Source organism: Molothrus ater, chromosome 24 (genome assembly GCF_012460135.2).
Source record: "Molothrus ater isolate BHLD 08-10-18 breed brown headed cowbird chromosome 24, BPBGC_Mater_1.1, whole genome shotgun sequence".
Taxonomy (NCBI): Eukaryota; Metazoa; Chordata; class Aves; order Passeriformes; family Icteridae; genus Molothrus; species Molothrus ater.
This window is the reverse complement of record NC_050501.2, coordinates 4,883,082-4,897,333: the sequence shown is the minus strand read 5'-3', so window position 1 is coordinate 4,897,333 and position 14,252 is coordinate 4,883,082. Positions and strand designations below refer to the sequence as shown.

Genomic DNA, 14,252 nt, shown 5'->3' with positions numbered 1-14,252 from the left:
CTTTTTTGAGGAGACAGGATGGGGAGGAAAATAAAAAAATAGTTTTTAAAAATAATTGTATGGACACATTTCTTCCAGTCCCTTTCATTTCCTTACGTGGGGAATGGGGAAAAAAGCATTTGCAAAAAAATCAAGATTCACCTTAATGAAAGGGAAAAGGGAAATATTTAACTCTCCCGGGAAGGGAACAAAATGAATTTGCTGTGTTCAACAACAACAACAAAAAAAAAAAAAAACCCTCTCCACAGCCTGATTGCATCTAACCTTGCTTTTACATTCCTAAAGTGATTTCCAAATGAGGGCACGGATTAGGGAGAGCAGAGAGGGAACAGACAGAGAAGGTGTTCTGCAAAACTCGGGATCAATTTAAACAAGCTGGAAAGGAAATTGTTTTCTTATAGATTATCAGCAAAGCCAGACCCTGTCCTAGGGGACCCAGGGGGTTCATAAATGATGTACAGACACGTCTTTAGAAAACAGACAGCAAATTAGAGCCACCCTAAAGCCTCCCCTTGCTTCTCCTGGACCATCCTGATTCAGCTCTCCTGATGAAAAATGCATTTCAGCTGCTGTGCTTGCTGTGGAATTACATGGCCTGTTTTGTAGGGATTTATCTCCAGTGAAATATTTATGGCCAGGCCAGGTTGTGGAAAGGGTTACAGGGAGGTTTTTAAAGTATCAGCATCTCCTGTCCTACACATGCCACTGCCTGCAGACACCTTTCCCTTCAGCCCTGGGAGTCTTCACTGCTTGGCTGCTTGTTTTGCTGGGTCTTTAAGCACTGAAAGGCAGAAAGAAGCTGCCAAACTCCACAAAAACAGCAGGAAAAATGAGGGCAGGTCCCCTCTGGCAGCTGGGCCGAGGTCCTGTCCCGATTCCAGCTCAGGAATGGGGAGTTCAGTTCATTTTCCAACACTCCATCCCCAGTTCATCCCCTGTGCACATGAGATGAGAACCCCCTGGCATTTCTCTGAGCAGGGGAATGAGGACATTCATCCTGACCTTGCTGTGGAGGGAAAAGCCTGACTCAGACAGGTGCTTTGGAGGAAGCTGCAATCCTGACAGCCAGGGAAAAGCCATCCAAAGGGAAGCTGCTTTTTCCAGACATTTATGCTGCACAGCAACAACAAAAGGGGTTTTTTTTTCCCTTGTTTAAAGTCCTTTTTCCTTGTTTTTTTTTTTTCCCTTGCAGTTTAAAGTGATTTATAGGTTCAAGGAAAGCAGGGAAGTTAAATAATGATGTGGTTCATTCGTTGAGGCCATGACAGCCCTGCTAAGAACAGCCTGGGAACACCCAAACGGGGCAGCTCTCCGGATTTATCCAAGGAAAATCCTCTCCCTTTCCCTTGACTCCTCTCCAGAGCTTTTTTCCCAGCAAGGGCCTCTTGAGATCAAACCTGCAGAGCTCCCCTGAGCCCAGCCTTGGGGTGGACTCAAATCATTCCTGCTCCTTCCCTGCTTCACTCCCCCATTCCTGGATCCTGCACCCACAACCTCCTCCAAAAACATCACAGCAGTGGTGGGAACACTTGCAAGGAACCCACTCCACCCATCCTGGTCCAACCAGGAGCAGAACCTTCACTTCCAAAGGATCCCCTGTCCCTCAACAGCGCCTGAACATCCCCATCCTGAAATCTTTTCATCCCAATGCTGAATTCTGCCCTGTGAGGGTGGGGAAAGGGCTGAGAGGGATTTCCCAGAGAAGCCCCTGGATCCCTGGGAGCGTCCAAGGCCAGGCTGGAGGGGACCTGGAGCACCCTGGGACAGGGGAGATGTCACTGGATGGGCTCTAAGGTCCCTCCCAGCCCAAACCAGGCTGGGTTTTTCCATGAAAACCACACTTTGGGGGATTCCAGCTGGAAAATAACAGCAGCAGGGCCGTGCAGGGAGGCAGCTGGGGATTCCTGGCTGGGGTTACTCTTAACTGGGGGCTGAGGGTTGCTTTTGACTTTGTTTGTGGCGTTGGAGCTCGTGTGGGGTTATCTCAAGGGGCAATTTGGGCTGTTTAGGGGGGCAGGAAGCAGTTTAGCCTAAAATGCCACCTTTGGGAGTTGGAGATGAAGGTTTGAGTCCTTTCTTCCTGAAATGCTGGGGTAACTCTGAAAAGGGGTTTATGTTGTCATCTCATCTCAGGGGTTCCATGCTGTTGTCTCCTATCACAGAAGTTTCATACCTGCTTGGTGTTTCTCCTGGGCAGCTCCTCAGAGCACTGACTCTTTCTTCTTCACAAAGCAGCCACTGGCTCCAGTTCCCTTCTCACCCACCCACCCCACTCTTTTATGGCATCTTCTGCTCACTGGTCACAGCTGTGGCCTGGTAAAGTCAGGCCTGTTCCTAATCTTTGATCATTGGCCCAGCTGCAGCTCCTTAGGGGCAAGGTTACGTTCTACACCATCTTTATTTTCTTATATTCTATCCCCCTACAGCTTCAGTCTTCCATCTTTGGCTTAAAAGACCAATGTTCTTTCTACACTATCTTTATTTTCTTATATTCCATCCCCTTACAGGTTTAGTCTTCAATCTTTGGCTTACAAGATCAATGTTTTTATAAACTATTAGAGTTAATTAGAGTTGGAGTAGTTTGTGTTCTAGGGTGGCCACAAGGGGAAATAAAACCAGAATGATTGTGAAACAGGTGGATGAGGAATGAGGAAATCAAACTGGAATGATTGTGAAACAGGTGAACGAGTAAATCAAACTGGAATGGTTGTGAAACAGGTGCAAGAAGCTGGTTGGGGTGGGTGAGGCCAGGCCAGGGCATTTATTTCTCCCTTCTTACCTTGGTACTGGGCACTGAAGCCCTTCTGCCTGTGGTTGCCATCAGAGGTGAAGTGCAGCCTCAGCCAATTTTTACTGCTGATCACAGGGGCGGGCAAATTCATCCCAGTGAACCTGCAGGAGAGCAAAGCAGCACAGCCACGTCAGGGCCCAGCAGTGAGACCCCAAACCCACCTCTCCAGGCCACCCTCCTCCCCCAGGAGTCTGGGGACTCCTCTGTGGGTACCACACAGCCAAGGACAGCACCCTCCCCGCTCCAGGGCTGCCCCCAGCCCCACATTCCTGCTGGGATTCCCAGCTGAGAGCTCCGTGTTTGTAATTAGAGAAGTTCCCAGTCCTTTTTCCTAAAGCAAAGAACATTTCCAAGCTCATCTCTTCACATTTGGTTAACCCCACTCCGAAATCGATTTATTTTAACTCAGGAAGGGAAAGGATGGCAAGAATCTCTTAATTTTGTAATTTATTTATGACCAATCCCAACCTGAGGAAGATTCCAGCCAGGATCAGAGGTGCAGCAGCCCTTAATATCTGTTCATAATTTTATTTCCATTTTAAAATATGATGTTGCCTGCTTCATTTAACTCCAGCTCACAATTCCTGGCTGAGTTTTGTCCCAAACCAAGTTTTAGACTGGAACAACACCTCAGACTCAGACTGAGACCCACAACGGTGACATTCACCGTGGTGGGGACACCAATGCCCTCTCTGTTCCTGCTAATGAAAGTTAATTACTTTAATCCCCAATTATCACTTATTTAAAAATCACTGCCATTTCAACAACCAGTATTGGCATTCCAACACCTTTTATTGGCATCCAACACCTTTTATTGCCATTTCAATTCCCATTTTTGCCATTCCTACACCCATTTCTGCCATTCCAACACATATTTTTGCCATTCCAACACCCATTTCTGACATCCCAACACCCCCTGCTTCTTTTAACGAAGGCAAAAGCATCCTGGGAATCTGTTCCATCCAGAAGGTTATTTCAGATTTGATTATTAAACATTTTTTTGCAGCAGCTCTGACAGCCCATGGAGCACCTGAAGAGTCCTTCAGCCACCCAGGCCCATCCAGAAATGACCTCAGCTCCTCCAGGGGGGAGCCAGGCTGGAATTGGCAGCGTTAATTAATGGCACCCCTGTGCTCCCAGCCCCTTAATGAGTCCCTTAATGAGCTGGCAGGGTGATTAGTGCATAACTAAACCATCTCTGCCACCCACAGTACAATCCAAACCCTGGATTATCCCGTGCCTGGATCCCGCAGCGCTCTGGGATGATTTAAGACTGGGATTGAAGGTTGTTCCCAATCCTTTCTCCATGGATTGTCTCCATCTCCGTTCCCAGCCCTTTCAGGAGGGTGAGGTGGAGGAGAAGTGGGATCCTCTGTGGCTTTTTGCCATCCTTGGGGAACTCCAAGGCAGCTGAACCCATTGGATTGGAAACTTTCTCAAAGAACTGAGATCAAACAAACAGATTTGGGGCCGAGATCAAACATGGGATGCCCCAAACCCATCCTGAGGAAGTTCTCCTGGCTGGTTGTTATGACAACACCCTTAAATTTAATGCTCTCATCCCTCAAGGGCCCTTTCATTGTTCATTCTGCAGCAGCAAACCCCTCAGAAGTAATCTTTAGCTATGCAGAGCCAAATTTCCCTTTCATAGCTGTAGTTCAACTGCCTGAGATAAAAACCAGACAGCAGTGAACCAAAGCTGCCTGGATGAGGCTCAGCTTCTCCTGTCCCCCATGCCTGGTTTTGGTTTTGATCAGCACATCCTTGAAGGGTGGATTCATCCCAAACCTGAGATGTTTTTCCCTTGTGTGGCACCAAAGCCTCCACATTAAACAAAATTCCTCTATTCAAAACAGGGAGGGGTAAATGCCATCAAAACTCCTCTTTTTGAGAAAAAAAGCACTGAAGTGAGGCCTTCTCAACTCTTTTATTTCTTTCCTTGCTCTCTCACTTCCCACCGAATCCAGGCATGAAATATTTATCCCATTCCCTCCCCTGGCACAATTAGTATGGCTGTACATGGCTGGCACTGATTACTCTGCATTCACGTCCCATTATCTATTTACAATCCCAATTCCTGCTTTAATTTGTTTCCACGCAGTGAGGAAGAAAAGGAAGGGGGAAAAAAAAAATCAATCAAGTGTCACAAAGTGAGGCAGAAGCACTGGAGGAGCAGGAGGAGATGTTTGCACACGGATTTGGAGCACCCTGAAATTTGATTATCAGCAATCTGGCCATTAGTTCTTCTTAAATGGACCCAAATAAGATGAGAATTCCTGGTGTGGATGCTGCAAACCCAGTGCAGGAGTCAAAAGCACGACTAAAGGCAGGGATTCCATCTGAAATCCTGTTATTTCAGACGAAATATGTGGAGATGATGGATTTAAATATGAATTTGAAGGAGCTGTTTGCAGTCAAACACCAGCTCCAAATAAAAGCAAAGCACATCACTGGGGATGTTTCATCTTTTTTTTTTTTTCCCCCCAGAACTGATTTTGTTGATTTATTTTAACCTCTCTGTTCATTTAATCTCTGTTTTGACACCCCTTGGATCTCTGCAGATAATTCCCAAGATCAGCCAGGCTGGGTCCTGGCTCCTCCTGGAGCCTCCACCACAAATTCTGGGTGAATCTCCCTGAAATTTCATCTTCCTGGAGCTCAGATCCATCTTTTCCTTCCCTGGCTGTGCTTAACCCAACAGTGGGACCCACTGGAGTGGCTGGGAGGAGGAGGAGGAGGAGGAGGAGATAAGGGGAGATCCCAGCAGCTTTTCCATGGATGGAGGATCCAAGGGGAGATCCCAGCTGCATCTCCATGGATGGTGGAACCAAAGGGAGATTCCAGCAGCTTTTCCATAGATGGATGAGCCAAGGGGAGATCCCAGCAGCTTTTCCATGGATGGAGGAACCAAAGGGAGATCCCAGCAGCTTTTCCATGGATGGAGGAGCCAAGGGGAGATCCCAGGAGCATTACCAGGGATGGAGGAACCAAAGGGAGAACCCAGCAGCTGTTCCATGGATGGAGGAGCCATGGGAAGATCCCAGCAGCTTTTCCATAGATGGAGGAGTCAAGGGAGATCTCAGCAGCATCTCCATGGATGGAAGAGTCAAGGCTGGCAGTCAACACGAAATCCAAGGAGAAGAACACACCTGGATCATCCCTGGAATGTCCCAGGAGAGGCTGGAGCAGCTGGGATAATGGAATGTGTCCCTGCCCATGGATGGGGTGGCCCTGGATGGGATTTAAGGCCCTTCCCAACCCAAACCATTCTGGAATTCCACCATCCACAACTGGTTGCTCAGTTTAACCAGAATTGTTGGGGGCACAGAACTGAGCCCAACCCAAATTTCACTCTGAGCTCCATCCCCAGCTCAGCCAGGGGTTTGTGTCCCTTTCCAGCTTTTATTCCACTGATTTCCTGCCAATTCTGACTCATTTCCCTCTCACTACAACTCAGGGACACCTCTCAGCAGCTCTTCATCTCCCTGTGTATTATTATTCACTTCACCTGTATTTTTAACTTTTCATCCAAACCTCTCCTGAAATTATCAGGAGAGCTGTACCATTAATTCTGAACATCTTATTTGAGCTTGTCTGCTCTCTTAAACAAAATATACTTAAGCACCTCTAGACCTCATTTCTGGGTCGCAGGAGACTTCTCCTCACTGTGGACTTTTACAAGGAAAATGAATCATTAGATCAGTTATTGTTCCTCCTCTCCTGCACCTTCACTCTGCTCCAGAGCCTGCAGGCGCCTCAGGAAGGGCAGGGACAGACCCCACGTCACTCCCACACCTCGGGGAGAGCAGCCTGGCTCGTGGAACTCCTCTGCTTGTAGGGGATTGTGTAAAAAACCACCCTACAAACGAGGCAAAGGAACTGGTGGGAGCAGCCAGGGGTCCCCCTTGGAAGGATGTGCCCCCTCCAGGCCTCCCCTCCTTCCCTGGAATGTTTTAAGGCTGGAATTCCCCACTGGGATGTTTTTAAGACCCATCTTAACCCCCAGGACAGATTTAAACAAGATTTTTCCCTGCAGGAAGAGCAGTGCACTCCTCATTACCCAAAAACAATGGGAATTACAAGGCCTGAGCACCCTTTCCATGAGGAAATTCCTCCTGCTTAAGTCTATTTCGTTTAAGAGAGCAGGCAAGCTCAGCTAAGATGCTCATTAATTAATTAATGGCACAATACGAGGTCAGGCCTTGGAGCTGCCCAGGGAGGTTTGGAGCTCCCATCCCTGGAGGTGTCCAGGGCAGGCCTGGATGTGGATGGGGACAAGAACTGGTGACAAACTGGGGCTGGGTGACCTTGGAGAGCTTTTCCAACCTCAATCATCCTGGAAAGGAAAACAGGTTCTTCCTCCTCCCGCGCCAGTGCTGCAGCCACGGGGAGACCTTTGTGCTCCTGGCAATTAAAATAATCAAATAATGAATCCCACCCTCGCTGCTAATTACCCCAATTGAAAGAAGCCAAGTGACAGAAGCAAAGCACTTCCCACACACTCCCAGCCTGAAACCAGAGCTTGGTTCCAGTCACAGCACAGCGAGGTGACAAACACGATTAGATTGATTCCATTCAGAGCCAGCCACCCCTAATTCAGCACAACAGAATGCAACTGAGGCTCTCTAACGCTCAGCATTGCAAATCCTCCCCCCCGAACCTGCTACAGCTTTATTAGAATTTCCTCTGAAGCTGGGATATCAGAGCTGCAGAGATTGTTTTCCCCGGGCAGGCAGGGGGAGATGTGCTGATAAGGAGCGGGGCTGTGTTTATCAGCAGATAAATAACAACCAGCCCTCCGTGCAGAGCAGCCTCACTCCCGGCTTGGTCACCCTAACAATGCACTTAAATTTCATTAAACCCGGAGTTTTACTGCCAAACTGAGCCTGGGGAGGCAGGGAGGGTGCTGGGAAGGGTGAAAGTTTGACAAGAAAGTCTCACAGATGTGTGTGTGCTTGGCAGAAAGATTTTTACATGTAGAATCTGATGAAGGAATAGAGATGGAAGCAAGTTTTGGTATAGAAGAAAAGAATTGCTGGAAAAGAATTGCTGGATAACCAAGGAGGCAAAGGGTGTGTGAGTTATTATGAGGGGTTTTTATGGCTTAGAGCAAAGGATAAACCCACCCCAAACAAGAAGATGTTTTTAACAAGCAGAAAGAGAGCACAGGCAAACAAGGCAGCAAATGTGGCAAGGAGAAAAAAGCTCTCAGAATGCAAGAAAACTGAAAACCAACTTCTAGCTTAAACTGCAATGTACTGACTGTTAGTGATTGGAGAACAGTAACATGAATATGGTAATTATAGTAGTTATGATAGGCTATAGATAAAAGTTCAGGTATAGATTGGTTCTGCTGTGTTGAGATGCTCAGCAAAGAAAAGTAAATAATGCATTGTGACCAAAAGCAAAGTACAGAATGCATTGTAACCAAAACCAAAGGGTCTCCAGGCCTGCCTGCAGCTGGACCTGACAGCTGTGGGCACAGCTCTGTCACCCACAACCCTGGACTGCTGTAACACCTTGGATATGAGAGGAATAGTGGATTTGCCTTCCCAAACCAGCTGTGGGGTGCTGGGAGATAAAACCAGCACTGGGAGATAAAAGAAACCATGGGAAGGATTCCACTGATGGGTGAATGGAAAAAGATATTTGATTTTACAAATAAACTTTAAGTTTGCTGAGAAATGAAATTAGACATTGAGAGATGAAAGAAACAATGGGGAAGAAAACCCCTAAATTCCATAAGAATTAAAAATTAAAAAAGAGGGTTGTACATTAGAGGGGAATCTTTGGGATCAGGTGTTCTGGGAAGTCTGAACCTCTCAAGTACCTCAGCAATGGGGAAAGAGAGAAGGGAAATGCAGCTGGGAAATTGGGATAAAAAGGAGGCCGCGTCCTCTAAAAATCTGAGACACCCCAGGGGATGCCCCATGGCCTCTGCCTTGATTGGAATAAAGTTCCAGGACTCCTCTGTCTCCTTTTTGGCCATGAACCTCTGGTGTTTGTGGATGGATTTTCCTGACAGATACAATAAACTGCATTTTGAAGAGAAACCTGGATCCCACATCCCTCATTCCCCACATCCCTCGTTCCGGCTCTTTCAGGAAGGTGTGGGGGATGTTTCAGCCCAGCGAAATCTGCAGAGGGAGCCCAAGAAGCTGTAAAGGAGATCTTGGAGCTGCATCCTGGCGCTTTTCCAGCTCACCGGGCACAGAAGTTGCTCCCTCTGGGGAGCGGAGCACAATGAGGTCACCTCAGCTGAGCTCCAGACACGCGGCAGGGCCTGAGCTGATCCCGGCTGCCCCCAGGATGGCACTTTAATAATGGAGCAGCCTCGCTGGAAGCGACAAACGCGCTGGAAGCGACCCTGCCTGGTGGCAGCTCTGTCGGATCAAGGCCTTTTCTGACCTAGAGACGGGGCAGCTGAGAGGGGCTTGAGAAAACTTTTATTCCGTTTTCAGTCTCATTTAAAAAGTAAGACAATGCAAGTGTTACAAGTCACGCTGTCACAATCAATAACCAGCTATTTCCTAGTCACAATATATACTGTAAATATTCCTATATATAGTAAATATACATATATAATATATACTATAAATACATATTATATATACTATATATATATTTATAGTATATATTACTATATAGTTAAGAAATATTTATAGTATATATTACTATAATATATATATAATATATAATATATAATATATAATATATAATATATAATATATAATATATAATATATATATATTACATTACTATGATATATATAATACTATATATTACTATACACTATAATACTACTAATAATACTATATTATTACTATGATAATACTATAAATATTTCTTAACTATCAACTTTTACCACACCATACTACAAATACCTTAAAACTCATCATCTATAATTACCCTTCATAAATCCTAATACAATAAATCTTTTATAATTCCATTTCTCCAAAGTATCTCGTCTTTTTTAACAAGACCGTCCTTTAAAACTTGTTTCTAATTCCATTCCTCTTTTAACAGCATCTATCCTGTTCCAGAACATTTCTAAACTCAACGTTTACACACAAATTCACACTGTGTGAACCTTCTGTCAGGTTTTCAGAATTTTTTACAAATCCATTCCCCACATTAGCTCCACCAGGGTCACACCAAGGGTGGGTTCAGCCCTGTCCTGTTCTCTCCTCCAGCCTGTCCCTCCTGCAGCTCTGCTCCCATCAGGCACTAATATATTGCTGTTGTTGTTGTTTGGGTTTTTCTTGTTGTTATTTTTTTCTTTTTACCCCCCTAGGTCCAGACTGGAGGATCAAAAATGAGCATTTCAGGAGCTCCTCACAATTCACTGATGCCACCAAGATTGTCTCTGACCCCTCTCAACTCCAGGGAGCACCAGGAAGGCCTCTCCCAACCCAGCTCCTTCCTCCTGTGCCTCAATCCTGTTCCTACAAAAATCCATTTTTTCCCCAGAATCCCAGCATGGTTTGTTGGAAGGAGCTCCAGGATTATCCACCATGGCAAGGGGCACCTTCCACCAGAGCAGGGTGCTCAGAGCTCCATCCTTCCCCTCAGAAGCAGAGACTGGAGGATCAAAAATGAGCATTTCAGGAGCTCCTCACAATTCACTGATGCCACCAAGTGCAGCATCCCTCCCAGTTTGTCTCTGACCCCTCTCAACTCCAGGGGCACAAAGGCTTCTCCCACCCCAGCTCCTTCCTCCCGTGCCTCAATCCTGTTCCTACAAAAATCCATTTTTTCCCCAAAATCCCAGCATGGTTTGGTTAGAAGAAGCTCAAGGATTATCCACCATGGCAAGGGCCACCTTCCACCAGAGCAGGGTGCTCAGAGCTCCTTCCTTCCCCTCAGAAGGGCAGCTTGGTGCTGATTTACACTAAAAAAAAATAAATAAAAAAACAGCAACAGAAGAGATTATCTGGGATCACTGAGAGGAATTTTTATGAGGGAGCAAAGCCTGGGTAATGATGATGTTGAAGGAGCAGCCTTTTGCTCCAAGTGGTCCCCCTGGTAATTCCTGCAGTGTCTCCACAAGTTTAATACACAGGATTATTGCAGGGAAGTCTCTCAGAAGGAAGCAGATCCTTAACTTGCTTTGACATTGTCATTTTACACTGCATTATTCCACAGGAGACCTGCAAAGCAATAAATCCTTCCTCTGCCAGGATGTGGGAGCCCTGTGAGAGGTGCCAGCAACAAATTGTTCAGCTAAATTCTCATTTCTGTCCCGAATTCCACCTTGTCCTCAATGACTCTTCAAGAAAAAAAAAAAAAATTAAAAAAAAAGGAGTCACCTGCTTAAAGCCTACAGGAAGCTCTGAGATTTCATTCCCTGATAAACTCATGCTGGAGCTTTAATTTAACAGCAGCAGGGACAAGAAAGGTGCTTTTCAGTAACTTCCACTCCATGAAACTATCAGAGGAATAAAACTTTGTTTTTTCCCCTTTTACTCCTTTCCAAACTCATCCTTTCCAACCCAGCTTTGGCTCTTCCTGCCAAGAAAGAAATTGTGAAAAGGTGTTTGCAACGTCCTATTTATTTAGGGAGCTACTGAATAACTCCAGCAGGAGAGCATAAAACAGCCCTGGCCTCATCATTTTGGGTGAATTCTCCAGAAAAATCAATTTCCAATGTGTTTGCTATTGAGAGAATCGCTGGAGTTCACCACAAGTGAATAAATTGTTGTTTCTGAGGATAAGGTGGCACCTTCTCAGCAGCAAAGTGAGTCCATCCAAACATCCCAGCACCCACCCAGCAGCAACTCCTTTGGAGATTCCCTGGGTGAGAGCTCTCAGGAAAGGGGAAAAAATTCATTTTAAATTCCACCTGCCCCTGTGCTCCCACCTTCAGCCAGCCAGGAATTCCCAGGGGGGTTTATCAAGATCCCAGGTGGGTTTATCAAGATCCCAGTGCTGTTTGTTTCCTCCTTAGACAAAAGATGCCTGATGCACTCTGGCCATTACAAAACGCTCATTAAAATCTCCACACTGTGCACAATTCCTATTTCACACCCCAGACAGGGCACAGCCTGCCAAATCCCAAAATACTTCCACCTGCCACTGGTAAAACATGGGAAGGAGGCAGAGAATCAGCCAAGGTCACACAGATGGATTGGAGCAAACTGTGGAGTCCAGAAAAACCCATAAATCTGAGGGGTTTCCAGAAAACCCCATAAATCTGAGGGGTGATTTCACCTCCAGAATGCTCCACAAATCCTGGAGAAGCACCTGAAACTCTGTGCTCCACCCAAAGCTGGGAGGAGGGGGTGGAATTTGTTAATTCAGGCAGTTTCACGCTGTCTGCTTGGTATCAATGGGTTTAGCTGGTGGAGTTGGACACAGGAGGAGCAGAGATTTCACTGGCACAAATCCCAGGGCAGCCTCTGCCAGGAACAGCTGCTCTCTGTCTGGGAGGACCAGAGCCATTCTTCTTCCCAAAGTCTTCCAGAAGCAGCAAGAAAGGACTCAGAGCTGAGTGCCAGGAGCTGGGGACAAACCCAGCATGGGCAGGGACACCAGGAGAGGGCTCTGGGGAGGAGCATCCTGGGGTGGGATGGTCACAGGGACAGTGGGACAAATCCAGCATGGCCAGGGACACCAGAAAGGTCTCTGGGGAGGAGCATCCTGGGGCTGGGGTGGTCACAGGGAGAGTGGGACAAATCCAGCATGGCCAGGAACACCAGAAAGATCTCTGGAGAGGAGCATCCTGGGGTGGGATGGTCACAGGGAGAGTGGGACAAACCCAGCGTAGCCCAGGACACCAGAAACACCAGGAGATGGCTTTGGGGAGCATCCTGGGGTTGGGGTGGTCACACGGAGAATGGGATAAATCCAGCACAGCCAGGGACACCAGGAACACCAGAAAGGGCCTTGGGGAGGAGCATCCTGGGGTGGGATGGTCACAGGGAGAGTGGGACAAACCCAGCACAGCCAGGAACACCAGGAACACCAGGAGATGGCTTTGGGGAGGAGCATCCTGGGGTTGGGGTGGTCACAGGGAGAGTGGGACAAATCCAGGGACACCAGGAACACCAGAAAGGCCCCTGGGGAGGAGCATCCTGGGGTTGGGGTGGGATTGTCACAGTGAGAACAAATGGGACAAATCCAGCATAGCCAGGAACACCAGGAGAGGGCTTTGGGGAGCAGCCTGGGGTTGGGGTGTCCCACAGAATGGGAAAAACCCAGCATGGCCAGGAACACCAGAAAAGGGCTTTGGGGAGGAGCAACCTGGGGCTGGGATGGTCGTAGGGAGAATGGGATAAATCCAGCATAGCCAGGGACACCAGGAACACCAGAAAGGGCCTTGGGGAGGAGCATCCTGGGGCTGATGGATCCTAAGGAGAATGGGACAAACCCAGCACAGCCAGGAACGTCAGGAACACCAAAAAGGCCCTTGGGGGGAGCATCATGAGTCTGGGATGCTTGCAGGGATAACGTGGCTCTGTCTGCGCCTCTCTGCTGGACAGACAGACACAGGTCACCAACAGAACCTTCTGGAAACCTCCACCTGAGCACATCCAATCACTGGTGACAGGCAGGACAACCTGGGGCAAGGCAAGGACTGAAATCTCCACTAGCTGCTTCCACAATCCCATTCCTTATTCCCACTCCTCATCTGCTGCTTATTCCAGGGCAGTCCTGGGACACAGCACAGGCTGCCCCATCCCTGGGGGTGTCCCAGGCCAGCCTGGAAAGGACTTGGAGCAACCTGGGATAGTGGAAGATGTCCCTGCCCGTGGCAGGGGGGTGAATGAGAAGAATTTTAAGTTCCCTCCCAACCCAAACCACTCCAGGATTCTCTGACTCTGTGAAGGGCTGAGAGTTTTCAGGATTTGTGTCAAGGCTGCCTCAACGCTGCCTTATGTCTGAATTAATTACATCATCCTTAATGAGAACTGAACATTATTAACTCTGAACGGCCCTGAGTGCCCCAGAGCTCTTCAGGGGAATCCCAGTGGGAAACCAGTGCTCCCAGGGATGTGTGGAGAAAAGGGCTGGATGGAGTTCCCAGACACAGTGCTGGGATGCGGCTGTGGCTCCAGAAGAGCAGCGAGATCTCCTCCAGGGCAGGAAAACGTGGGATCAGCTGAGAATTCCAAATTCCTGCAGTGCCTGCAGCACCTTCTCCTGGCTGGGAGCTGCCTGTGGCACCTCAGGGACACGAGCCAGCAGCAGCTGCTGGCCACCAGCTCCTCTGAGCAGGGAACAGCCCTCACAGCTCATGGAAATGTCCCTTTTCAGCCATGGAAATGTCCCTTTTCAGCCATGGAAATGTCCCTTTTCAGCCAACAAGTCAGATTTCCCTGGATCACAGCAAAATCAGCTCCCACAGAGACCCCACAACATCCAACCAGCAATGGGGGGAGCACAGGAAGGGTTTCATTTATTCCAGCAGGGTTTCATTTATCCAGGAATCACCCTGAGACATCACCCAGGAGCCCTCCCA

General features: G+C 47.7%; 1 protein-coding gene across 3 annotated transcripts in view; it reads right to left on the bottom strand.

Annotated features, from left to right (window-relative positions):
- CSMD2 (CUB and Sushi multiple domains 2) overlaps positions 1–14,252 on the bottom strand; it is a 248,594-nt gene that overhangs the window by 142,367 nt on the left and 91,975 nt on the right. For all 3 annotated transcript variants that reach the window (XM_036396894.2, XM_054517183.1, XM_054517184.1), the window contains one exon: positions 2,780–2,892. In XM_036396894.2, the coding sequence (XP_036252787.1) occupies positions 2,780–2,892 (113 nt within the window). The remainder of the gene's footprint in view (positions 1–2,779; positions 2,893–14,252) is intronic.